The 26,794-nt window shown below is 37.9% G+C and overlaps 2 protein-coding genes and 1 pseudogene across 5 annotated transcripts; 2 read left to right on the top strand and 1 right to left on the bottom strand.

Moving 5' to 3' along the window:
• Positions 1–1,137: 1,137 nt before the first annotated feature.
• Positions 1,138–12,263, bottom strand: LOC122062342. 4 transcript variants are annotated; one of them, XM_042625929.1, is made up of 3 exons: positions 12,065–12,263; positions 10,785–10,982; positions 1,138–1,916 (listed from the first exon to the last, which is right to left on the bottom strand). In XM_042625929.1, exon 3 carries the CDS (start codon positions 1,884–1,886, stop codon positions 1,341–1,343), a length of 546 nt encoding a protein of 181 aa, XP_042481863.1. In that variant the 5' UTR covers positions 1,887–1,916; positions 10,785–10,982; positions 12,065–12,263; the 3' UTR covers positions 1,138–1,340. The 4 variants fall into 4 exon arrangements, with proteins under 4 accessions (XP_042481863.1, XP_042481864.1, XP_042481865.1 ...); XM_042625930.1 differs by having other exon boundaries at positions 10,785–10,884; XM_042625931.1 differs by having other exon boundaries at positions 10,785–10,879.
• Positions 12,264–17,468: 5,205 nt separating this feature from the next.
• On the top strand, positions 17,469–18,167 carry LOC122062347 (vacuolar iron transporter homolog 4-like). The gene has a single exon (XM_042625935.1). The coding sequence runs from the start codon at positions 17,469–17,471 to the stop codon at positions 18,165–18,167; it is 699 nt and encodes a 232-aa protein (XP_042481869.1).
• A 7,876-nt stretch (positions 18,168–26,043) lies between these two features.
• LOC122062346 overlaps positions 26,044–26,794 on the top strand; it is a 5,081-nt pseudogene continuing 4,330 nt past the window's right edge.

Below are 26,794 nucleotides of genomic sequence, written 5' to 3'. Positions count from 1 at the left end.
AGACATGCAAGTTGGAAGAAATATGTGGAGATCCATAGTGATTGTATTGGCTACACTTCATCTCTCTCCCCAATCTCTCTGGCAACTTTGTGCCAAGTTTTCAGTAGGGCTTTTAGAATTGGAATTCGTTTGGTCAAATCGGCCAATTAAGCTAAAAAATCAGTCAAGTCCGATCCCAATTCCGGCCAATCCATGCTGGATCCCATTTCCAGCTGAATCATAATCGAAACCTGTTGAACCCGATCCAGATTCGGATTGGGTCTTACCACTATCAAGGATGGGATAGAGCAAATTAATCGGGTCAAGTCAATTCTGACCAATTGTGTGGAATCAGCTAGAATCAGCCCTAAAAATACATGGATTGCTGGGACTGGTGGCCATATAACTGGAAAAGCAGACTGCCAAGGCATGCAAGATATCATGCCACACCATAAACCTTTCTCATATTTCAGTAATGTCATACTTCCAGCAAGAATAAGCCAACCAGCTACCTAGTCAATTTATATCAGAGAACCATTGTCTCAGTTTCTTTTATTAGATTATTTTAGTTGGAACTAAAGAAGCAACCTGGGAGCATATCAGTTCTTAGCGTTCTTCTGAACAGTTGAGCAATGCTCCTGCATTCTTTATCTGCCAGTCTCAACTTTCTCTGATTCTTGAGGTTGACCAAGAAATACTAGCGAATGACACTTTTGAAGGATACCTAGCTAAGGCATCAACAACCCAAGTTAAGCAACTGTCTTTTTTTTATTTGAACTAATGTCTAGCAATTGCGGTGGAAGCTTTCTCAGTCATATCATTCAACTTGCTTCCTGAAAGTTGCGTGTTGACATTAGTGCAGAATGTTCCAGATGATCATTTCATAATAGGAGCCGTAACCTCTATAGCTCCCTAACTCATATAAATTCCTGGAAACTCTCCCAAGGGTTGCTATTAAGATAAGTGTCCATCTGTTGAAAGTAAATAAAATACTACGCATTACAAAAAATTGCTACTGCCTTTCTGTTCTAAGAATCATCGGACGAATTTTGATCAAGGGTAATTTGATCATTTATTAGGAGAAAAGCTCAACCTTGCACACAACCAGCATAAAAATGGTGGTAAAGGTTTAAATGTAGAATAAGGACAGGCCAGGGGTGAATAAAGCTCTCATGATAAACCAGAGTTTACATGTCCTTTTCAAATGACAGCATGAAGATGCATGATTAAGCACAAGAATGTGAAGAAACATTATTAGCAAGAGACAACTCTCAAGTCTTCATCAAACTGGTATTGGATCACGCTCAGCGAAGCAAATGCATATAGCTCCCAGTAAAATTAAAATTCCCAAGGTCTACTAATCAATCAGGTACTGAGCTCACCTGCTGCCTCTCTTTGCGAGCACAGTCTACAAATGATTTCACAACTTGGGCACATTTAAGAGGATCCTTCACATTTTCCTTGTAACATTCCAAGCAAGCATCTTTCTCAGCTAAACAAGGCAGAGGCTTCTGGTAGGGAAGCTTGAACTCTTTATCATGGAGTTCTTTGGCTCTTTGTGTTACTTCTTGTACCATGTTTTCCTCCTGCTTCTGCAACCTTTCCACAACCCTCTCGCTCTCTTGAAGGGTTGATTGGATAGCAGCCAACTCTGCATTTGCAACTGTAGGTGGAGGGCCTACAGGCAAGAAAACAGGGGGCTGGAGAGGCCATCCAGCAACACCTGAACCCCTTGGTGTCCCAGAAACACCAGCAGTCTGCTTCTGGTGTGCTTTGCTCTGTGACTGGTCATTGCCATGTGGTATTTTATGCTTAGGTTTTTTGGTTTTCTTTTTCACCTTGTCTCCATCAGCAGCAAGTCGATTGATTAAGTTGGAGCTTATCTGAATTGTGAAGGAGTCACCCATATATAGCGTTACTCCAGTGCAACTCCCTACCTGCCAAAACATGAATTTAAGGAATCTTGAGTCATAACTGGGAAAATAAGCAAGACATACAGAATAACCATTGTATTCAAATAATTTCATAAGTGTCAAGTGTACACTTATGAAGTTCAGTCTGATAAGCTGCAAATAGGAAGCTGGTGCTCAAATTAATTAAATCCAAGCTTCCATGTTCAATACAAGACAGTGATTAGATGATTAGTGACTCAACTCAGCCTTATCCGAACTAAATGGGTCAGTTACATGGATCCTTATCCTCCATTCAAAGCCATACTAGTTACTAATCCCAATGTCACAGTCCAGCCCAAGCATCCCAAAAGATGCATCAGGGGGAGGAGGAACCATCCCGCTTTATAAACCCAAGACCTTTACCCAATGTGGGCGATATGGGATTTGGGGAGGGGAGTTGTGAGGCCAGGACAATCTCCCCTGCTCAATCCCTAGCACCCTCTCCAGGGGGACCCACACCCTATGTGAGGCCCACATTGCAATGTCCCTCAACCTACAATCCCATGTCTCTGGGTTTGGCTCTAATACCACATCACATGGTCCAACCCAACCACCCCAAAAGAAGTCTGTTAGTGGGAGGAACCATCCTGCTTTATAAGCCCAAGACCTTTACCCAAGGTGGGGTATGTGAGATGGGATTTGGGAGAGTTGTGAGGCCATGACACTAAGATATACACATCTTTCCTCATCCCTAGCTCTTTGAGCTCTATCAATCTATCACCCCTCCATACTGAAGCATACAAACGCCTCCGTTCCACATGTTTTTGCCACCAGAAACAATTTTCTCACAACTTATCATGTATCAGAATTATTACTAAATTAGCTCTAATTTGTTCATTTATTTCATATCTTTTTTAGTTTTACCATTCATCCATCTTAACATCCTCATTTCAGCCATACTATGTTGGGATAACAAAGTGACTACAAATTAATCTATCACTATCAGTAATAGGAGCATCTGAATATCTTAAACATGTATTTCATTTTTTAACAAGGACATAAATGCATTTTCATTATTATCAGCCAAATGAAACAACAGTAAGGAAAGCAAAACTTAATATATATATATATATATACACATAATTTTGGAAACACATGGATGATTTAGTGAAGGGTTTCGGCTAGGAGGAATCAATTACCAATGGAGGTAACTTGAATGGACATGTTGGGAGAGAACGTAGAGGTTATGAAGGTGTCCATGGAGTATACGGGTTTGAGTAAGGAATGAGGAAGGGACCTCAATCTTAGGCTTTGCGGTAGTGATGCAGATGCACGATGGATTTAGGAAAAAAAATCTTTTTGATTTGATTTTCTTTTGTTTTAGAAACAATTTCTTTGAAATTAGTTAGTTCCTAATTTTAGATTAGTTTCCATTTTAAGTTAGTTGCCATTAATTTTTAATTTTTTTCTTTATATTGGACATGTAAACGATGAAGAAGTTCAGTTTTAGATTTGAAGAATAGAGATTTGATTAAGAGTTTTGGTATGAGAACCATGGCTGCCGATTTCCCCTTCTAACTCCTCTGAAATTTTCCCATCTCTTCTCTGTTCATTCTCTTCTTCCTTTTTATTATTCTGGTTTCCTTTTCCTTCTCTGATATTCTTCTTCCTTTCCTCTCTGTATTCTGTTTTATTTTATTTTTTACCCTATTCTGGGCGACAGTTGCAGCCCTACTGAGGCACTTCGAACTCAGCTGTGCGTGAGTTGTTTGGGTCAAGCTGTTGGTCGAAGGGAGCCCTCCCCAAGGCAACCCTAACCCTTGAATCTCAGGTCTGAAAGTGATCCCTGCTGTGAGAGATACATCTACAACCCTACCCTGACATGTACCTGCCGCCCTTGTGATTCCAGGAGTTGAATCTGAACCTAATGCTTGATCAGTTGGGTTTATGTTGGTGGGTTTGATAAATCTGGGTTATACGATCCTATACCTGCAATTTCAGCCCAAGCCTAGGCCTGACCTGTGAGATCCTTCACTTGGAGTAGAGGCAGCTCTCGCTGGTTCTGAATTCTATCGTCCATGTTGTAGGTTGAAGAAAGCTGACTCTTAAATTTACAAGTAAGGACAGTTATTTATAATTACAAGAAAACCCCCTGTCCTCGAAATTATGTTCTAATATTCCCCTATTCTGTTAGTAATTCTAGAATACCCCCCTCTTCTAATTTTTTTTTTTATTTCAGTTTGACCATAATATCTATTTCCATCTCTTCTAAGTGCTATAGTTGTGCCTGAAGTTACAATAATGCCCCTACTTCTTTGCAAACTGTTTTAGTTGTTAATTGTTGGCCCATAAGCGATCCGATTCCGACTTTTGGAACCTGGATCCGCATAAAGTGGTATCAGAACAAATTTTCCTGCAATTTTCTAACCATGACAGGTCACATCACCAATGCTGAGTTGCACAAATTGTATCGCGAGTTAGCCGAGAACCAACAGAATACTGATGCTAGGCATGAGAGAACTGAAGCCAAGTTTGACAAGTTTATGGAAGAGATGATTGCCTTTATGAAGAGGTCTGACAAACGAGCTGAAGAAGGATCCTCTACATTACCTCAGCTCAACACTTTACGGATCAAAGATACACCTCAGAGGCAAGAATTTAATTCAGTTGTTCCACAGGATGTTACCCGGCAATTTTCTGACAGAGATTATGGCATCAAAGTTAAGGTTCCCGAGTTCAGTGGTGAAAAGGGACCTGAGAAATTTCTTCACTGGCTTACCAAAGTGGAGAGAATTTTTGCGTGTAAGTCTCTTCCAGACGTGAAGAAGTGTGAACTCATAATCACCAAGTTTATTGGATATGCATGTTTATGGTGGGATGATGCACTCCATGCAAGGTTTGTCAGAAGACTTGGAGCCATTACCAACTGGGAGGTCATGAAGCAGATCCTGACTGAAAAATTTGTTCCTCTTAATTATGAAAAGGTAATGTTCCATAAATTACTTAACTTGCAACAAGGGAATAAAGATATGGATTCCTACACCCTCGAATTCCACAAACTGTCATCAAGGTGTCGACTTTAGGAGAAAGACTAGCAACGGGTGATGCACTATATCAGTGGGTTAAGTACTGAGATTCGACTTGAGTTGGCTAACACTGATTTCAGGTCTATCAATGTGGCAGCGGTTCATGCCAAGACAGTTGAAGAGAAGTCCATTTATTGGAAGGGTATGCTCAAGACTTCTTCAATTTATAGACCTCCACCACGTATGGAGGAAAAGAAGCCTGAAGCTCGCAGAGTTGAAGAAAAAATGTCAAAATTCAACAAGGATAGTGTTGGGGTGAAGAATATCATATGCCATAGTTGTGGCGAGAAGGGTCACTATTCCAACAAGTGTCCCAATAGGACTCGTTCTGTGAACGTAGCAGAGAAGCAGCCGGTAGAGAAGAGTGAAGATGAATCTCATTTATATCCTTATCCCCTCGAGGACGATGATATTGTCAATGATGAAGATGAGGATGTAGAAGCTCATTTAACTAGCCTTTAATCTTTTTCGAATAGAATAGTTGATAAGGCTCCTCTCTTCAGATAGAAGGGTATTTTCCTACACGGCTCCGACCATACTGATGTTCATGCAGTTGTTGATATTGGGGCAAAAACAAATTTTATATCTGCTGAATTTGTTCGAGCATACAACCTTCCACAGAAGCAGCTTTTCAAGAAGATTCACGTGCGAGATTTTGGACCCATAGCTCGAGAAGAGGCCACTGCAATTGTTCGAGTACACTTACAATTCGGGCCACTACAGTACCATGTGACTTGCTTGGTCACCCCATTGGTACACTGCGACATTCTTTTAGGGCGACCTTGGCAGCGACATGCAGGCATTATCTACGATGGCGCACGGAACACCATCAAGGTGAAGCAAGGAAGTCGTATGTACTTAATGAGGCCACATGCATTATTTGACATGCCACGTCGTCGACTGACTCCTGCTCTAGTGATATGTCAGCCTACTCTCCCTCCTCTTGGAGTTCTGTTCCCATCTTCTGTTTCGAAATATGTGTCACCTCATCGGCGAGCGATTTACAAGGGAGTCTTGGGAGCATGACCTAACTCGACGTTGTCGAGTTCTTTTAAGACCGATTTACAGATGCACAATGGATTTAGAAAAAAAAAATCTTTTTGGTTTGATTTTCTTTTGTTTTAGAAACAATTTTTTTGATTTTCTTTTGTTTTAGAAACGATTTCTTTGAAATTAGTTAGTTTCCATTTTAAGTTAGTTGCCATTAATTTTTGATTTTTTTCTTTATATTGGACATGTAAACGATGAAGAAGTTCAGTTTTAGATTTGAAGAATAGAGATTTGATTAAGAGTTTTGGTATGAGAACCATAGCTGCTGATTTCCCCTTCTTCCTCCTCTGAAATTTTCCCATCTCTTCTCTGTTCATTCTCTTCTTCCTTTTTATTATTCTGGTTTCCTTTTCCTTCTCTGATATTCTTCTTCCTTTCCTCTCTGTATTCTGTTTTATTTTTTTTTTTACCCTATTCTGGGCGACAGTTGCAGCCCTACTGAGGCACTTCGAACTCAGCTGTGCGTGAGTTGTTTGGGTCAAGCTGTTGGTCGAAGAGAGCCCTCGCCAAGGCGACCCTAACCCTTGAATCTCAGGTCTGAAAGTGATCCCTGCTGTGAGAGATACATCTACTACCCTACCCAGACCTGTACCTGCCGCCCTTGTGATTCCAGGAGTTGAATCTGAACCTAATACTTGATCAGTTGGGTTTATGTTGGTGGGTTTGATAAATCTGGGTTATGCGATCCTATACCTGCAATTTCAGCCCAAGCCTAGGCCTGACCTATGAGATCCTTCACTTGGAGTAGAGACAACTCTTGCTGGTTCTGAATTCTATTGTGCGTGTTGTAGGTTGAAGAAAGCTGACTCTCTAAATTTACAAGTAAGGACAGTTATTTATAATTACAAGAAAACCCCCTGTCCTCGAAATTATGTTCTAATATTCCCCTATTCTGTTAGTAATTCCAGAATACCCCCCTCTTCTAATTTTTTTTTTTATTTCAGTTTGAGCCTAGTATCTATTTCTATCTCTTCTAAGTGCTAGAGTTGTGCCTGAAGTTACAATAATGCCCCTACTTCTTTGCAAACTGTTTTAGTTGTTAATTGTGGGCCAATAAGCGATCCGATTCCGACTTTTGGAACCTGGATCCGCATCAGGTAGCTTATCATCTATCCATTATGAACACTTTCTTTGAAAAAAGAGAGGAGCATTTAATTACCTACAAAAGCAGGAATCACACCATCTAAATAGATTGCTTCCTAGTAAGAGGGGCCATCCAAAGGTTATGTAAGGACTGTAAGGTTATCCCTAGGGAGAGTCTAACCCCCCAATATGGACTGGTGTACCTATGCACCTCAATGCACAGAAGTGTAGGAGGAGGGAACCTGCGTACCCTAAGATAAGGTGGAGATTAAAAGGGGGAGTCCCTACATACATTTATTAATAATATGGTCAAACAAGGAAAATGGGACTTTGAGAGGGACACCAATGTGATGTGGAACGAGATGATGACTTGAATTAAAAGGATTGCCAAAGAGGTTCTAAGAGTAACGAAGAGTAATCGTCAAGTGGTGGTGGTATGATGAGGTTCAAGCAGCCATTAAGAGTAAGAAAGCTAGTTTTTAGACATGACAAAGGACTAAAGAGATAGAAGATAAAAAGAGGTCTTACGATGCTATAACAAAGCAAAAAAGATTGTGGGGAAGTCAAGACGAGAAATATGAGGACCTTTATATTAACCAAAACACAAAAGAAAGGAAAAATATAGATAGCTAAAATGGGAGAAAGGAAGAGTAGAGAAATCAACCATGTGAGATGTATATGGAAGAGTGCTGGTAAGGGACGAAAAGATTGTGAAGAGATGGGATGAGCATCTTTGTGGCCTACTAAATGGAGATAGTTTGAGCAGGAATGATCCGAAAGATTGCATTAATCATCAAGACAACGCTCATCATGGATACAAAAGTTTTGGTGTGGTGAAAGTTAAATAAGCCTAAAGAAAGATGAAAGTAGGTAAGACATCAGACCCAGATGAGATTTCAATAGAAGTGTGGAAGACCCTAGGAGTATGAGGGGTATATTAGTTAAATAATAATACTAATAATAATTAAAAAAAGAAAGAAAAGAATGCTACTAGATAGCGTGTACCTGCACCAAGACTCAATGGGTGCGTAAAGACCACGCTGAAGATGCTTGTGCGCCCTCCCATTGGTCACGAGCGCTCGAGTGTACGTGTGCTATCGGGTAGCGTTCTCTTGCCCTAATAATAATAAAAATGATGGGTAATCCCTTACCCTAAATAATAATCTACGATTTTAATGGAAATTTCCCTTCAGGATATAGTCATTTGTAATATTTATCTTTCCTGGACTACTAAACCAATCTTAGTAAATCATCGAGGGAATAGTTCATTGGTGAAGTCTAATATTCTTATTTTGCTTCATACAATCATCTCATAATGGGGTGTGAGACAAGAATGTAGAAACGCAACCCTAAAAACAATGCAGAAGATAATGGAAAAACAAGAACAAACAATGCACACAAGTTTACGAGGTTCAGAAAGATTGCCTACGTCCTCGGTGAGATGAGATTCTGCTTCTCTATCAATGAAGAATAGGGACCGCTGTTCTATTCTGTCGAGGTGCCTGCACCAGTATTCCCTGGATTAAACTGCTATGGAATATAAGACATCGTACACCAATAAAGAATGGTAAAATGGGAGTAAATTTATTATAGCATCTCACCCAACATTTGGTTGGGTGGGAAGGTTCAAGAGTAAGGAGAGAGGGATAGAGGAAAGCAAAAGAAGAATGGCCTAAAAAGGAGAGAGAAAGTGGAAGGTAGAATATGATGGAAAGGAGAGATGGCAAGTTGGGCAGGTGGGAGGAGATCATGGCAGATTGAGGTTGGGATCAAAGTAGAATCTGGTAATTTGGTTCATGGCCCTGATGGTGCGGAGGAAGAGGCGGGTGTCGTCATCCCATAAGGAACTCTCTCTCTCTCTCTCTCTCTCTCTCTCCCCCCTCATTGCTTCACATGCTTGAGCACAAAGATTTAGATGTAGCCAGTAACATCGGTTGCAAGTGATTCTACAATTTCCATGGATGTCTCTATTTCGAATATAATCACATCATTCCCTACTCTAAAGGTAAATCCACCTCCATTCCTTCCTTTCTTCCAAGTTTTCCTTCTACATATCAATTTGTTATGTCTGCTAAAGACTGTCCTGGAAATTTAAAGGTTTCTTTATTTTTTTTTTTCCTCCTCAAGTAGTCAAGAGCTTCCAATTACTCTCTTTTCTCTTCTATGAGCACAATCACTCCTCGCACCTCTCCACTCTTCTAAAACCCAATGAAGATAGAAATCGCACTTACCCAGATGCAAAAATCTATTCAGAAGCTTGGGTCTTCAATTGTGGTTAGCTGATTTGGCTCTTTAATCTTTTTAGAAGCTTTGCTCTTCAATCTTCAACCTAGATGCGGAAAATCTGTTTAGAAATCGCAATTACCCAATGCACAATTACTCTTCTCTGTTTTTACTCTGGTTCTCCAGAGCTTCCCATTTGATCCTTGTGGGTTGCTTTACTTCCAGACTCATTGAGACCAAAGGCTCATGAGGATTTTGATAACAAGATCATGTACCCCAAGAAGGCAGCGAAGATGTTCGTTCAATGGCAGAAGTGGGCGTCGTGGGGCTGCTGGGATTCAACAACGGATCCTCTGACTCCTCCTTCGCCTCCAGAGTTGAAGTAGAACGATGGTGCCACTCAGCGATTGCTTGCATTAGTGAAGGATATTGCAAGCCTTGCATAGTGTCAAGTCCAAGATGTTGATGCCCTACTGACTACTGTCCATCTGAGTCTACACCAGTGATATAGGTGAGAAGGAGGAGAAAGCCAGCAGGCGATGGACCTTTCCCATGAACAGTGTCAAAGTCCGACCGATTTGGTGGGACTTTGGAAGGGGGTGGGGTGGAGGATACATCATCAGACATGCAAATGCTGCCTTGGAACCTTCCCAATCTAGCTAACCTAACACCTCACTTACCAATTTTTTGGGAGAAGTCAGTACTACTATCCACCCCTTACGCCAAAACCAATGGTGCCGTAGTGAAACAAGCAACAAAGGCTCTAATGCATGATATAATTACCTGGTAATTACAAAATTACAGTTGCAGCTATTGCATCATTCAACACAAAATTCCAACAAATTAATCTGATAAAGAACACTTGAAACTAGAAGAATACAGAGAGACCGAAGAACAAAAAGGGCATATGAAGAATTGCGGACTTTGTAACTGCACCATTTCAAAACAATGGGCACAATACAAGCATTGATGAAATTATTATTTCCTCAAGGGGTTTACACCTTTATTTATTTATTTATTTTTGGAGGGGGGGTGGGGAACAGCATCCCAGATTTCAATAGCAAACATGAACAAATAAACAAAAAATTTGAACGAAATGCATATCAACAATCAAAATTATCAATTCCATACGTTGAAGAGACATGCTACCACAGATTCTGGTTTCAAAATAAATAAGGGAAAATACAGAACCCAAAACAAGATAAAACCCAGAGAAGAGAAAAACAAAATTAAAGGATTCAGGCTTAGGACAACGCAAAGCTAAAGAGACTGGAAAAAAAATATACAACTAAAAAATCAAACAGCGAACTAGATCTCAAATCCCCATTAATAGTCATGAAAGAGCGACCATGACTGTACGCCTTTCTTTTTCTAAAGAAAGTGACAAGGAAGAACGAAAACACCCAAAAAAAAAGAAGAAGAAAAGATTGGAAGGAATTTGCAGCGAGGTTGCTAGAAGCCTTGAACTTACAAAGAGATGAGTGGGTTTCTGCTCCTCTCTATACGAGGAAAAATGGCGCCAAACTCGTTCAACTGATTCGAACTTTGTGCCTCTCTGTCACTCATCTGAACTGTGCAAGTAATTAGGGTTCTGGTTACATCATCTTCAAATAATTTCTATGTTTTACATCTGATGCCTCGCCTCGTCGACGAAGTAGAGAACCAAAAACTTCCCCCACAGGTTCGGACCATAGTTAGTAAGTTCGGTAATGGCAATAATACGGGAATGGATACGTAGGGCAACTTAATGGACCATATGGCAATAATACTTCTCAATAATTCGGCGCAATAAAACATGTATGACAATGATACGTTATGTGTTAAATAGATCTTTAATACGGTTGCCCTGTAAAAACCCAGAAGGAAAACATGGTTTTATTCTGGTATTAACAATGAACTAAAACTGATAATTTGCAACTAAATTCTAATCTTCCATGGTTCCAAGAACACTTAAATCCAATCTATCTTTCCAATTTAGAATCATTTCTCATTCTTTCAGATTTCTACATACAGTAGAGAGGCCATATTTCACAATCGGGCAATCCAAACACCAAAATCAAGTATGCAATTTTGGGTGGGAGTGGGGGAAGTGCACTGCAGATTTAGTGAAAGAAAGGAAAGACCTATAGAACACCTTCATTATCTACTGGGTTCAATGCCCAAGGAAGTTCATACAACAAAGATCAATTAAATGCAGCATCCCAATAAATAGTATGGAAGGACTTTGTGAGGGTGGGTGGCCTTGGCCAACTCTCCTTGATTGCTCATCGATTTAAAAAGAATGCTAATGAATCACAAATGCAGGTTCCAAGTAAGTTCTTAACTAAGAGATTATCTCCTTCCGCTTTCCAGAACTCTTTTCCAGTTTCGCAAGTTTCCACAATATGAGTGTTTAAAAGGGTATTTCTCAGTCTCTCTCTAGTATCAAACAGAGCCATTATTCACCTTCCGATATACTCAACTTGGCCAAGTAAGAAATGGCAGGCACTGACGCTCAACAGCAGTTCCATGACGAAATTTCCCACGGATAGACCCAAATAACAAGTAAAGATCCCAAACGAAGAAGGTTATGTTTCTGATTGAAATGAAAACTCAAACCATTATTTGTACAAAAGCGGTTCACACTTCACACACCAAGGATGGATCACGAACACTCACAGATTGAAGATAAAATTTCCTGTGTGTGTGAAATGGATGCAATTTGAGAGAGAGAGAGAGAGAGAGAGAGAGAGAGAGAGAGATTTCACTCACAGATAGGGCAAGGGAGATCTCGCCCTCGCAGCCTCTGCAACTGCCGTCCAACTGAACCTCTACAATCTTCTTGTGAATCGCCGGTTGCCGGTATCAACGACAAAGAAGAATTCTCAGTCGCAAACGGGAGGAAGAAGAAAAGTTTTAGGGCAGAAACAGGGCATAGCCGCATAGGTCGTTTTAATTTCGTTTTTGTTTTTCCCTGAACCTGAACGTGTTAAACTCATTAAAAATATTATACGCGTATAATACGGCTACCTTTAAAACCCACGAATTATTACCCTAGAGGCTCGATTCTTGTCCTAACTATGAAGAATAGTCAATGGTCCATCTTCTACGTCATCTAGAGACCCAATTGGAGTAAGTGTGTTCTTATGCCGGGTAATTTGCACCAATTTTATGGCCTCAAGGTAGTGAAGGAAGTACATCAATTAACATCAAGGAGTAGCCAAATTCGCAAGGGATCTTTGCCTAAAAAAGCATGTGGTTTTAACTTCTAACTTTTGCTTTTCTTATTTTCTTAGGACCACTCACATAGGGTGTTTAGTGGTCTTCATTACTTTTGATGAAAGTTGAATAGTTTTTGTCCAACCTTAGTATGTCTCAATCCATACGATTGTGGGATCAATATAGATGTTCGGCCTGGATACCTGTCTTCATAGAAAAAGAAAAACAAAGTACATCAATCATGAATTATCCTACCTAATGGTTTTAGAATTTAACCAATCTAGATCAATTAGGTATTAGAATTTAGCCAATCTGAATCAATTAATCTGGATCTCAAATTTTTTTTTTTTTTCAAACCTTAATCCTACCCTGATAAATAAGAAAGATTTTTAAATTTTTTTTGAGGTTTTTAATGTATTCTAACGATTATTTATCAATTTTGCAAGACATTTTATAGTTTATTGTGACATTAATAGTAAGATATATGCATTTGATTGGCTTAACAAAATTATTTGCACCAACATCAATAATTCTTGCATAGAGGTCCCAGAATATTCAACCAAGCAAGTGAGTTCTCAAGCTTTATACTCAAGAGTTCTCTAGTGCAATACAAGTTCATTCTTCTCAAACTCACTCTTTTGTTCACTTCTTCTCTTCCCAAATCCTATAAGGAGGGTGGTTAGGCTGATTTAGTGCTAGTGGAAGCTCTAAGTGCCAACACGTTTGGTTAGAAAGGTCTAAAGCTGAGGCAACGTGCTCTTGAATGGCCCAAGTGTGTGCCTACGCGTGCCCCCAAGTGTTAACTACATATGCTCATGTGTGCACATTGAATGGCCGCTAGACACCCCATGTGTCTTGGATATAGACATCCAACCTTCATTCCAACTCTTTTGTGAAAAAACAAAAGGCTCTTGTATGAAAATTAAGATATCCCCCAATGCAAAATTAGTTAAGTGCCAAAAGTGAAAGGTGGATGGAAGGTTAACAACAAAATTAGTTTTCGATCATAAGAATTTCTTTCTAAATTAGGCTCCCTTTGCTTTTAGATTGAGGGGGATCAATAAGAATATCACTTTATCATTTAATGAGCAATGTGAAAACTTATGTTGCTCAGTCACATACTCATGGTTTAATTTGATTCAAACACAAGGCTTGCGCCACTTGGGCAATTTGCGTGTTCTTTCAATTTTTTATAAAATACGCTTAAAAAATAAATATATGAACGAGAGGGTTTCATCCGATGCTCGTGTGCAAGTTGGAGTGTTAAGGGAAGCTCCGTTAACATACAATTTGAGTTTTGAGTTGGTATCGCAAGAAACTCGAAAGCATTAAAAATAGTATTTGACTATTTTTAGGTGAAAATTTTATCAATTAAGAATGGTCTTTTTGCTTGTCCTAACACAATGCCTTGCCTATTTAATTAACTCATTTAGTAGATGATGTAGCAACACTTCAGCCATTAGATATTAAGGGCCTTCTGAATAATTCATGTGTCAAATTTGGTCATTCAACTCAACATGGCCACCTTGTATTGTTGGTCTCTCTATTTCCTCCTTATATCTTGAATTGGGATTGAACTTTTAAAGTAGTAAATAGGAGAAGAGGGTTTCTAACCCAAGCCCAAATTTTAGTGCAGAATGGACTGCCATGTGGCAGCTATGCATAGGTTGTTCAATTTTTTTTTTTTTTTTGGTTAAATCATAGCCTTGTATAACACCACCTACTGCTCACCCTTATTGTATTCCTTGGGGTTGTCAAAAATGGCCCGGCCAATCCGAGCTCATCCTAAGCTCGCACATGGTCTGAGGCCCTGAGCTATTCTTCTGGGCCAGGCCAGCTGGCCTAGGTATGCTGAGCTTGGCCCAACCCTTTATATTATGTGTATTAGAAATTTATAAATATATTCCATCGATTCCTTATAGTTTATACCTTTGACACATATTTTTTTAATTTATCCACACACTTTTACATTATTTTTATTGGAAATTCAAAAAACGTGTTGTTATACCATTCACATTTCTATTTTAATTAATTGATAGTGGTTTAAAAAAACCGCTGCTTCCTTATAGTGGTGATAAAAAGTTACTACCAATAAATTTGTTAAATTGTTGCAGAAATTTGTGACCGCTGAATGTTTTACAAGTATCTTAATTATTAATGGTGGTACAAATTTATCACAGCTCAACACCACCTTTTAGTGGCGGTAAAAATGTACCACTTCTAAAAGTGTCGTCAAAGTATTGAACAAGAACTACTCTCGCGGTTAGCCAATGCTCGTAAAGCTGCATATGATAAGATAACCAAGAAAAAGATGTAGGATTCATGGATCACATATTTGCAGCTGCTGAATGATTGGTACTAGGTGGGGATGAAATATCAAGTTTCTTCATTTCGGTGATGCCGGATTTTCTTGTAGGATCCTGTCTCTAGAATCTAATTGAGTAGAAGGTACCATGGAGGTTAATTAACATATCATTCTGCTTCCAAACTTTCCGACCAGTATACTATATATTGTGGTGCATGTAGGGTAGGAGAACAACTTAGTATGTTTGTTTCGTTTAACCTAATCATCATTGACCTATAGATCAGGTTTTCGAATATGTGATGACAATTCAATGCATGCCAATTCATTAGGAGGTTCTGATCACATTATATATGTGAGATTCTTGTTAATTAGATTATATGCTTAAATGCTTAAATGCTTAATCGTGGAGATAGATTGATAGGTATGAACACTAATGATTCATTCACTGAAAAGCAGGTGCTCTAATGGATGTGTTATTGTGTGGATGGTTCTTGTTGAATTTGGAATAGATACTAAAGAAAATAAGTTCATAGAATCACGCTACTTCGTTTTCAATTCACACCAATAGGGAATATGGTCAGTCACACCATTCTTTTACCTCTTTAGCATGAGAATAATGTGTACATGGTCATGAGCATGTACTAGACCTACTAGCCCATGCCATAGATATATATCCAAATTTAATTATATATAAATTTATAAAATTTGATTTTTTTTTTTATAAAAAAAGAAATCTACAAATGATAAAAAAGTAAATCTACAAAATTAAAATAGGAAAAAGTAGCACATGACACATGAAGTGCAAATAAATCTGCACGTATACCCTCTCAAATAAAGATACCCATGGGGTTCACATTGACATATTATTTTTAATAAATATATGAATCCCTATTGGAAAATTCGTCCCCCCATCCTTTCATTGGTGGGGTTTTCCAATCTAGAGTTGTGGAAATCTTTGCCCAATTAAAAACTTAGACAAATCTCTTTGAATAATTCCTTTTTTTTTTCCGCTAACGATGGGTATCTAGGCCTTTGGCCTGACTAGTCCTGCGGGTCCATACTGACCCCAAAACTATATGGACTGGGTCATATTGGGGTTGAATGAGAACTATTCAACTTTCACTGAAAGCAATTAAGAACACTAAACACCCCCGTGTGAGTAGCTTAAGGTATGCCTAGTGGAAGTCGAACTTAGGATGTCCGAGTTTACTGCTCGTACCAAGTTCATTGCTCACCAACTGCGATACCCTCTTGGGTTCTCTTTGAATTATTCAACTTCAACGAATAATTTCATAAATGGCACCCTCGATCAACCCTTTCCCACTGGGAGTAAAAAAATGATGTGGGGGTAATAACATAAATATGTATTACCAATGATTGATGAATTTGTAAAAATAGAGCACATTGTTGCTATGTATTTAGATCTAAGGCCCTGTTTGGTTGCAAGGGTAGTGAAAAGAATGAAAATATATTGCATTTCCGACAAAATATATATTTCACTTCTCAATGAAATATTTGTATTTCTTTTGCAACTTAAATATTGTATAAATTACTTAAATTCATTAGTAATGATACTTTTTAGATGTAATTATATTTTTTTTTATCTTTTAGATGCAAATTAAAGTGAAATTTAATAATCAAACATGGAATGATTTGGAGTTAGTGATATAATCATGTGGGGGTAATGATTACAAAAAATTTCCTTCTTACATTTGAAAATTTCACTTTATTTATTCCTTATAATTTCTCTTGCAACCAAACAGAACCTTAGAGAATAATATTAAAACGGAAAAGTGATTAATTTATTCAATTGATTAAGACAGTTTATATCTTCATTTTCCCCCCCCTAATAACTCTTCTTCAAAACAAATTATACATGAATTTAACAATCTACACATAAACTATACATGTGCCTCAATCTTCTGCACAGGAAATGCTTCCATATTTCGTATGCCTCCCTAAAACAGGCATAAAACTTCCCTAAAACTTTTGCTAGTTCATGCCTCACTTTCCCCTAATTTCCCTTCCCATTACATAATCAGAGGCTTTATTTCCTCCTGTAATTTCAAAATATAATATCATCATAGTTTCTAATTATAACTATTAATAACTGGCTAGTTCGCTTGCTCACCAAGTAACTCTATGACCTATGGCTTCAAAATATCATTCTTAGAATCAACACGCCTCCATTCTACTTAATTTACATTAAAATAGAGGGAGATAACCATGTTCATGTGCCTAATTAATTTGCTTTTATGTTAGTTAAAGAACCACCAATACTAATTGACCAAGATCTTCTCTCTATATCTGACCAATAAGAGAGATGTATAGGACAAAACAAAGCTTCTCTATCTCATGCACTGATGTCAAACGTAGGGCATCTTCATGCTTTCACTTCTTTATTATATGGTTTGAATTAAGCTTCAGAGATTTGTAGTAAAAATCTCAAGATCTTCTCCAAAAGTTTGGCTAAGGGAAGTAAACCAGGTGAAGGTAATACACATAGTGTAGAATGGCAGATATCCTTCATGAGTCACTATCATGAAAACAGTGGATTGAGATTCTGCCACTATAAATACCATATGGAGGGGGCGTGTGGTTTCCACAATCATTCATTTCCTCTTTATCTTCTGCTTATTTTTTTTCCCATCAATGGAAGGAACTACTGAAGCTGGTAACCAAACTTCTGTGAAGGAGAACACCAATCCAGTGATCCCAATCAATAAACATAACGATCTTGAGGGACAAATAGGGCAAGAACCCAAAGAAGATGAAATCGATTACTTCCAAAGGGCACAGTGGCTTAGAGCAGCTGTTCTTGGAGCCAGCGATGGGTTGGTCTCCACTGCATCACTGATGATGGGAGTGGGAGCTGTCAGGCAAGATGTGAAATCCATGATCATTTCAGGGTTTGCAGGGATGGTTGCTGGAGCTTGTAGTATGGCCATAGGTGAGTTTGTTTCTGTATACTCTCAGAGGGATATTGAGGTGTCTCAGATGAAGAGAGAGAGTGAAATTAGAATAAAAAATGAAGGAGAATTATGTAATGAGGATGACAGCAGGAAAGAGAAATTGCCAAACCCATTTCAGGCGGCTGCTGTATCGGCACTTGCCTTCACGATTGGAGCGGCGGTGCCGCTGTTATCTGCGTCCTTTATACAGGTTTATGGGGTGAGGTTGGCGGTGGTGATTGCATTGTCGAGTTTGGCGTTGGTGGTGTTTGGATGGGTTGGTGCATTCTTGGGGAAGGCACCTGTGAAGAGGTCTTGTTTTAGGGTTTTGGTTGGGGGTTGGTTTGCCATGGCTATAACCTATGGATTATCCAGGTTGATTGGCATTGCAGGACTATAGATTCGTTTTCCTTCTCCCCCCCCCCCCTTCTCTCTCTCTCTCTCTCTCTCTCTCTCTCTCTCAATGATCTATATATCCTCTCTTATGTGGAGTGGATCTGGCAAGGTTTCTTGAGAAATATAATCTTCTCTCTCCTATTATTTTCTTTGTCGTTGTATAGTTGTTATTTTTTTGATTTACCAGAGGAGACATGGAGATATTTGGATACACTTTCAGAAATAGATGACAATTGGGCGATGTTGAGAAGGCCAAAAGAATGGTTCCACCATAAACTTCTACCTTGCTCAGAAATGGGGTGTGTTCATCCAATCTGGATTGAGAGGTGGTCTGGCTGCCTTTGAGTTGTAAATAATTTCCTTCTTTTCCCCAAAAAAAAAAAAAAAAATTAGGGTATATAATAAATAGAATTATAGATTTTAATACAAAGAGGGCCACGTTGTAGTCTTGTGAATCATGCATTGTGGAAATTTGGTCTTTCAATTAAACATGCCTAAAGAAACAAGAATGGAAGTGGCAACCGTTGATGACCTTTATACACTTAGGGTGTATATAGTGTCAGTCTCAAGTCTCAACCCTTATCAGGATACAAATATCAATGGCATTTCAATTTTAATTTCTGATTTAAACTGAAAATTTTAAGTACTGGGTCCCTATGGAATGAATGGGATTCATATAGATGGATCTTAATTAGGCTAAAAGATGTGGGCTAGACATATATAACCTTTGTTAGGGAGTAGATGAGTAAATTAGTAGGGTAATATTTGGGTGTCCCTATCCTTCTAATTTAAATAGACAAACAATAAGTGCCTACTCATGCTCTCCCCAATTGCTTATAGGGTAAAAATTCCTTACCCTTATCTCTAAAAGTAATTAGGTTGGTAGAACAATTAAATAAGGGATTGAATTCATCTGTGACGCAACAAGACATTTGACCGTATCCAAAGGTTAGAAACACTTAGGCATAGAGTCAAAAGCAATCATGCACAGTCGAAGATGTTTATGGGCATTGGATGCAAGCCAAACATCCTGTTGCACCACAAAGGATCCAAGTCCTTAAATATGTGCCTGCTTCAGTAGAGAGTAGGGATCATCTATTCTTTGACTACCCGTTCACATTCCATAATTGAAAGAACATATGTTGACTTTATTTCCCGCAAAGAAGGCCCTCCAGGAAAGCTTGCCTTTAGTGGGACAATTTCTCACATTTGGATGATAATTCCTTTGAATAGTTCTACCGTGCATCTCTCCTCCAAAGGGGAGGAAGTCTCATAAAAACCTATTTCTATCCTCATCTCGGAGAGTTCTTCCTGAGTGGACTAGAATGGCTTAGGGTGGGATATTGTGGATGTCCTATTTCCCTTTTTGTTCTTGTTTCTATGGTTTCCTGTGTATTAAGTCCTGCCCTTCTTGGGTGTTTTAGGTTGGGTGCTGCTGGTCTTTGTTGGGGTTTGAGGGGAGCCCTTGTTCTTTAGAGTAGGCCCTTGCGTTGCTGTTAGGCTGCACCCCTTTTGTTGTATGGATTGTTTTCTCCTTTTTATAGAGTTGATTCTTTTTGGTAAATATAAAGTTGATTCTATCGATAAAAGAAAAGGTGCTCTTCAGGGTTTAAAAGGACGGAATCGAGATCTGGACTTGGTCTGTCTCAGCATAGATCAAATTTTTTTTGGATCAGTCCTAGATCAGGAAGTGAATCGATCATGTGTGTATACACAAACACATTGCCCTTTTACTTTAATTAAGGTACTTAACTAGTTTAATTATCTAAATTTAATAACAATAAAAAAAAAAAACTGAATAAATAGTAAAAAATGGAGGAGATAAAAAAAAAAAAAAAAAAAAAAAAAGGGAAAGCGGATTTTACAAAAGGTGACGCCACCAGGGGAGACCTGGTGGCAAGCAAGCTACTCCTTGGTGGTGTGCCACATGGCAACCTCCCATTGGTTCAAAAATGAAACCCTAATTTTGATATCTTTGTGCAACAAACTTCGAACGACGGCTCCAAGAGATTTGATAATCAGATTTTGACAATTCATATATTGTTAGAGGTCTTTCAAAGCAGTATCAGTGATATGTAGAAATTTGGTAAGGAATTGAATATAGTAAAAAATGTTCTCAAAGAGGGGGAGGGGAGGGGAGGGGGACAAGCAAGACGTTTATTTTGATGAAATGATGGCTAAATGATGTTGTCTTCACGCCAAAATCTAGATTTAGCGATAAAGTAATAAAATAGAGCTTTTCTAAAAGTAATAATTTTTAATAAGATTTGGCACCCTAATCACCCCAAGGGAAAAATGATCATTTTTTACCAGGAAACTTCTAAGATCAATGTTGGGCTCAAAATATCATCGGAGTGTGTCTTGGTGTGTAAAAATTTAGTATTTACAGGTATGTCAGTGAGTTTTTTACTCCTAAGAAAGGAATCATACAAGGCTTCCCTCTTTCCCCTTTGCTCCTTATTTTGGTAATGTAAGACCTCTCTCGATGTCTTAAACCTAAGGTTGAGCAGGAACTGGTGGAGCCATTCGTAAAATGTAAGAATTTGAAGTAAAGCTCTTGTTATGGATAGGCTCAATAAAAGGCTTCAAGTGTGGAAAATTAGATTGTTTGGTCTTCCTTTTGTTGTCTCTATGGAGATAGACTTGTATGTTTTGTTCCTTCTTTACTACATTAAATATGTGAGGCATTCAAGATCTTTAACCATCAGCAGGTGATCCCTGTGAATTAAATTAAGGTAAGAGGCAGCGCAGTGCCAATGAGAGCGCACAGTGGTATCAATATGAATGAGTTTTTGATTTCAAATGGGTGGACAATAATTTCATGCCTTCGCGATCAAGCAACTTTATTTTTCCCATAGATTATATATTTAAATGGTTAATATATATATATATATAGTTATGTAGGTATGAACACAATGATTCATTAGATGAAAAACAGGTGGTACGTACTCTAATGGATGTGGTATTATGTGGACCGTTGCTTTGGAAGTTAGAATAGACACATAAGAAAGCAAGCAGATAGAATCACACTACTTCGTTTCAGTTCATGCCATCATGGAATCTAATCACTCACACTGTTCGTTTACCTCTTTATGAACAACATATATTTACATAGACAAGGGGATCCATTACACCGATGTAGAATCTAATCACTCACGGTAAGTTTTCTTTTAGCCATGGTCAAGGCTTTGGTTTGTGTGCAGTATGGGGAAATAATGGGGGTCTTACCAATTTGGAAATAGGTCAACAGATATTGACGGTCATTGATGGCTATATGATTCCTTCCTTGCACGGTGTAGAAAAACTTTTCAAAATTAAAATATTGATCGATTCTTTTTGAAATATTTAATTTTTATAATAGAATAATTTTCATATGTAGCACCTTCAACCTTTTCTCACCCCCCCCCCAAAAAAAGTAGGGCAACATGGTTTGAGGAATTAGAATCAGAATTGGAATCATCCTATTCCAATCCCAACCAATTCACATTTCTTGATTTTTAGGGTTGTAGTCGATTCTGACTATTTTTTTTTTTTTGATAAATATTGCGATTGAACTAGTAGCTAATTTAGCTGTCAATTCCACTTACTTGAACCATGGGGGACATGAGCTAAAATGCATTGCTTATAGTTAGTAAATTTGTGTACAAATTAAGCACATTGTTGTTGTGTAATTTAACCTAATGGATAGTATTATAACAGGGAAGTGGTTAATTAATTTACGCCACAATGTGTGTATATATATATATATATATCACTACAAGAAATATGGTCAATTGCTACACTTTTTTTGTTACGGGAAATAAATCCCGTAATAATTGATAACATATACTACGGTAATATTTTTCCGTAATATATAATTTAGTATATACTATGGGAAAATATTACCATTGTATATACAACTATATATTACGGTAACATTTTTCCATAGTATATATTTAGTATATACTACAGTAATATTTTCCCATAGTATATAGTTAAGTATAAAGAGTATAAGTATCTACTTAATTTATATGACGGTAGTATTTTTCCATAGTATATATTTAGTATATACTACAGTAATATTTTCCCGTAGTATATAGTTAAGTATAAAGAGTTTAAGTATCTACTTAATTTATTTGCCCGCAGCAATGATTTATCCATTTGCTTTTGCTGCTCTTCTTTGGGCATATGTTACTGCTGTCTCTATTTCTGTTGGTTTTCTCGGGCCTGCAACGATAAATTTGTCATCATATACTGTTGCAGTTTCCTGGCCTGTTGCTGCTATGTTCTGGCTTGTGACTGATGTATTCCGCTGCTTATGTAATCTTTGTTGGTTTGATCTGCTTATGATTATTCTGGTGTTGTGACTTGACGGTTCTTCTCTCGGCTGTTCGTTTGTGTGCTACATATTTGGATGTCATTGCTGGCTATTGGCTTTCACAATGGACAACTCTTAATAGCCCCTTCTAAGACTAGCAGCAACTTCTGCCTAATTAATCCTGATGCAAATATAAAACTTTGCTGGATAGCCTTTAAAAACATTGAATAATCCAAGTTAACCAAATGGCTGCATGTAATTATCTACTCTCCAATATCTGATTAATAAGAATTATACGCCTTCATGTAGGAATCAAAGTAAAAATTGAATAATCCTCTTACTTTGTTGATACTTAGCAATAGCCAACCATTACTAGTAATTATGTACTATGACAACTCAAATTGATCTTATTGAAAACCCACTTGTAGATTGACATGAAAAATTCACAAGAACTGCTGCAACACTTCTTGGGTTTTGCACCTCCATCCCTTCGAATCCATCAGTTCAGATAACGGACATGGGGCTCTGACCGAGAGGTTAGTCTTTTTCTGTAATGTTGTGTTGAATTCCATGATTACTCTGTTTCAATCTCCCTCTCTTTTTAATCATATGCTATCCGGTCAGGAAAGAGTCATTTAGATGATGAAATAAAAGTACAAAGCATACTGTTATCTTGTTAGAGACTTATCTTATTTCTTGTTTTTATGCTTTCTTTTAGATGGAGCAATTTCTCATAAATGAATATGCCAGAGAAATTGCTCCATCTAAGACAATTTCATGAAGCAGAAGCTGATGAACTTCCACTCAAGTGCGTTTGCAATATTCATGTTATCTTGTTACTTTGCCCTTAATTCTTGCTTAATTTTAATATTAGATGCTGAGTTCCAATACATTGCTTTTGGCTAACTTGGGATTCCTTATTATATCTCAGAATCAATGAAACCAAAGGCTCTGTGATGATTAATCTAACAACCCCCAGAGGAAAAAGGTAACACTGATGCATGTTGCTCCATTATCATGAAACTGTAGTTGACATAGTTTGATTCATTTCCATTATAATGTTTTTTTTTTTTTTTTCAAATATTGTTGTTCCAATTCTGTTTGGTGAGAGACATGGGACTACATTTTGCTTATCCCTTCTTCCCACTGAGATGGTGAGAGGCTTTTTTGCTGTCAATTATATGTTAATTCTCTGTTTATCTCCATGAACGGTGTCAATTTCAATGTCTACTTAATGTTTGAAGTTCCTGGCTCAGGCTAAAACTGTGGACCATGTGTCTGTATTGACTGTTGTAAATCTGTTATGTTACCATTGCACACTTCTGTTTTTCTTTTAGTTTCCTTTTCCTTCCTTTATCTTCCTCAACTGCTTTTTAAGGTTTCTTTAAATTTGTAGTAGAGTTGAATGAGGTTGAGAAATTGGTTGCCTCAAGCTAATTCCATGATTTTCTGGCCTTTTTGGTTAGAAATTGCCATTTAGTGAAATGGGGAATGCACTTCATATTAAAAAGATAAGTCAATGTATGAAACCAAGAGAGTGCTTTTTGTTATGGGGATCATTGCTATAACTATTATATAGTTTCAGTCCTTGATTCTTTTCTCTGTATATCCTGATGGTAACATAACAAAACTTAGAAATTACACCTTTCCAGTGGAAGTTTCTTCCCCTAAATCTGCCATGGTTGATCACTCCTCTTTTCTCAATGACATAAACATGATAAATTCATCTGTCACCATTGGAGTCGTGAAAAATAATGATAGTACCGACATGGGAAATGGTACTGCTAATGATAATGAAATAGAAGGGAAGGATGGAGGCATAGAGAAAGGGGAAAGAATTTCAGGTTGTTTTCCTCATTTACTTATTTATTAATTTTTTTTGGGTTTTTTTGGGGGGGGGGGGTGTGGTGGAGGAGGAGAAAGGGGTATTTTTTAATTCTCAGTTGTGCATTCTATTTTTCTTTTGTGGATGTTTTATTACAGGGAACTTTTATGTAAATATAATTATTTAAAAAAAAAATGTATACTTTTTACTATGGAATTATATTTCCGTAGTAAAAGGTATTTTTTACTATGGTATATATCCATTGTAAAAGAGTTATACTTTACTACGATATTATTTTGCCGTAGTATTTAGTGATTTTATACTACAATAAATTACCATCGTTTATATTCAATTTTAAGTTACAATATAATTCCGTAGTAAAAAACCTAAACCGGCAATTTTAACGACGGATATGCGACGAAAATTAATTGTCATATATAGTTCAATTAGTACGGTAGTTTGTTTTTACTATGGAAAATTTCCGTAATAAAAGAGCAAATTTGTTGTAGTGTATATATTTTCCCTTGTATTAGAATCTCGTTAAAACAAATTGTACATGAATTTACCAATATATGTATATATTATTCATGTGCTTCGATCTTACATTGCATGGGTAATTTAGGGATTGATGTCAAAAATTCCAACCCAAACCGATTGGATCGATTGAAATCTGACCGGACCAAAACTGAACCCTTATGAGGTGGTTTCAGATTTGAGATTTTGGAAACTGGTACAAAACCGAAACCAACTGGATCGACCCTTAAGAACTACCAAAAAAAAAGAGTGACTGAAACAGATCAAACTGATAAAAGTAACAAATGTATATGAAAAAATGAAACCAAGCCCATACCAACGGACCAACCTGATAATCCCTCAATAAGAGCCCCTTAAGCCAACCTGATACTTACGTGTACCAATAAAAAATGAATCTCACCTTAATGATTCAATTTCGATTTGAACCAAACATGGTAAAAGTCTATTCGAACCAAACGAAATCAGATCGAATCGACGGTTTGACATCCCTATACATGAGGAATGTTACCAAATTTTGTGCTCGAGAATCGATTTGGTTGAACAGCCATAAAATGTCCCTCTGCATGCCTCCTGTTCCCCTATCATCCATTAAATATATAATCAGTGGCTTCATTTTCTTTCTTGCACTTGTGCGATATTATATCATCATAGTTATTTTCTTACAATTATACAAGATAACTTGCTTGTGCTTTATTTCTCTTTTCTAGAAATCAGTATTTTTATATATTAAATGATAATGAAAAGAAAATAATCAAAAGAAGGAAAGAATGTACATGAAAGACATCTAAAACTAGATGGACATCTCAACTCGCTTGTGCTCTAAGGAACTCAATGGGAGCTATTAACCATATAAACCGCCACCAGATCCAATAGGCCGAAGAACATGATACCACAGTTCATGTCTCCTAATTAATTTCATTTTATATGACACATCTTCTCTATTAATTTCACTCACTGATGTAAAACCTAGGGCAAATGCACGCATTTTCTTCTTTATTATATGGTTTGAATTAGGGCTTTATAGTTTAGATGCAAATTGGTGAGAATCTTCTCCCCAAGTTATAGGCTAAAGGATGTAAACTTGGTGATGGTAAAACAGTGGCTTCTGCCACCATAAATACCATGTGGAGGGGGCGTGTGGCTTCCACAATCCTTCATTTCATCTTTATCGTCTTTTTGCCTCTCCCTTTCATAGAATCCTATCAACATAACACAGTCTTTCTCATGGCAGCAATAACTGCAGCTAGCAAGCAGCCTTCTGTGAAGGAGAATACCAATAACCATAACGATGTTGAGGGACAAAGAGGGCAAGAACCCAAAGAGGAAATCGATTACTCCCAAAGGGCACAGTGGCTTCGAGCAGCTGTCCTTGGAGCCAGTGATGGGTTGGTCTCCACTGCATCACTGATGATGGGAGTGGGAGCTGGAAGGCAGGATGCAACATCCATGATCATATCAGGGTTTGCAGGGATGGTTGCTGGAGCTTGTAGTATGGCTATTGGACAGTTTGTCTCTGTATACTCTCAGAGGAATATAGAGGTGTCTCAGATGAAGAGAGAGAGAGAGAGAGTGAAAATAGAATAAAAAATGAAGGAGAATTATGTGATGAGGATGAGAGCAGGAAAGAGAAATTGCCAAACCCACTTCAGGCAGCAGCGGTATCGGCACTTTCGTTCGTGATCGGAGCACTTGTGCCGCTTCTGGGGGCAGCGTTTATAAGTGTTTATGGAGTGCGGTTGGGGGTGGTGATTGCAGTGTCGAGCTTGGCGTTGGTGGTGTTTGGATGGGTTGGTGCAGTCTTGGGTAAGGCACCTGTGAAGAGGTCTTGTTTTAGGGTTTTGGTTGGTGGTTGGTTCGCCATGGCTATAACCTATGGATTATCCAGGTTGATTGGCCTTGCAAGATACGTTTTCCTTGTTTGTTTCTCAATCATTATTAAATTTCTCTCTTATCTCGCAAAATTTCAAGAAAATAT

The sequence above is a fragment of the Macadamia integrifolia genome, unplaced genomic scaffold, assembly GCF_013358625.1.
Source record: "Macadamia integrifolia cultivar HAES 741 unplaced genomic scaffold, SCU_Mint_v3 scaffold1000, whole genome shotgun sequence".
Taxonomy (NCBI): domain Eukaryota; kingdom Viridiplantae; phylum Streptophyta; class Magnoliopsida; order Proteales; family Proteaceae; genus Macadamia; species Macadamia integrifolia.
Note: the sequence above shows the minus strand (reverse complement) of the source record. Positions and strands in the feature narration are given on the sequence as shown.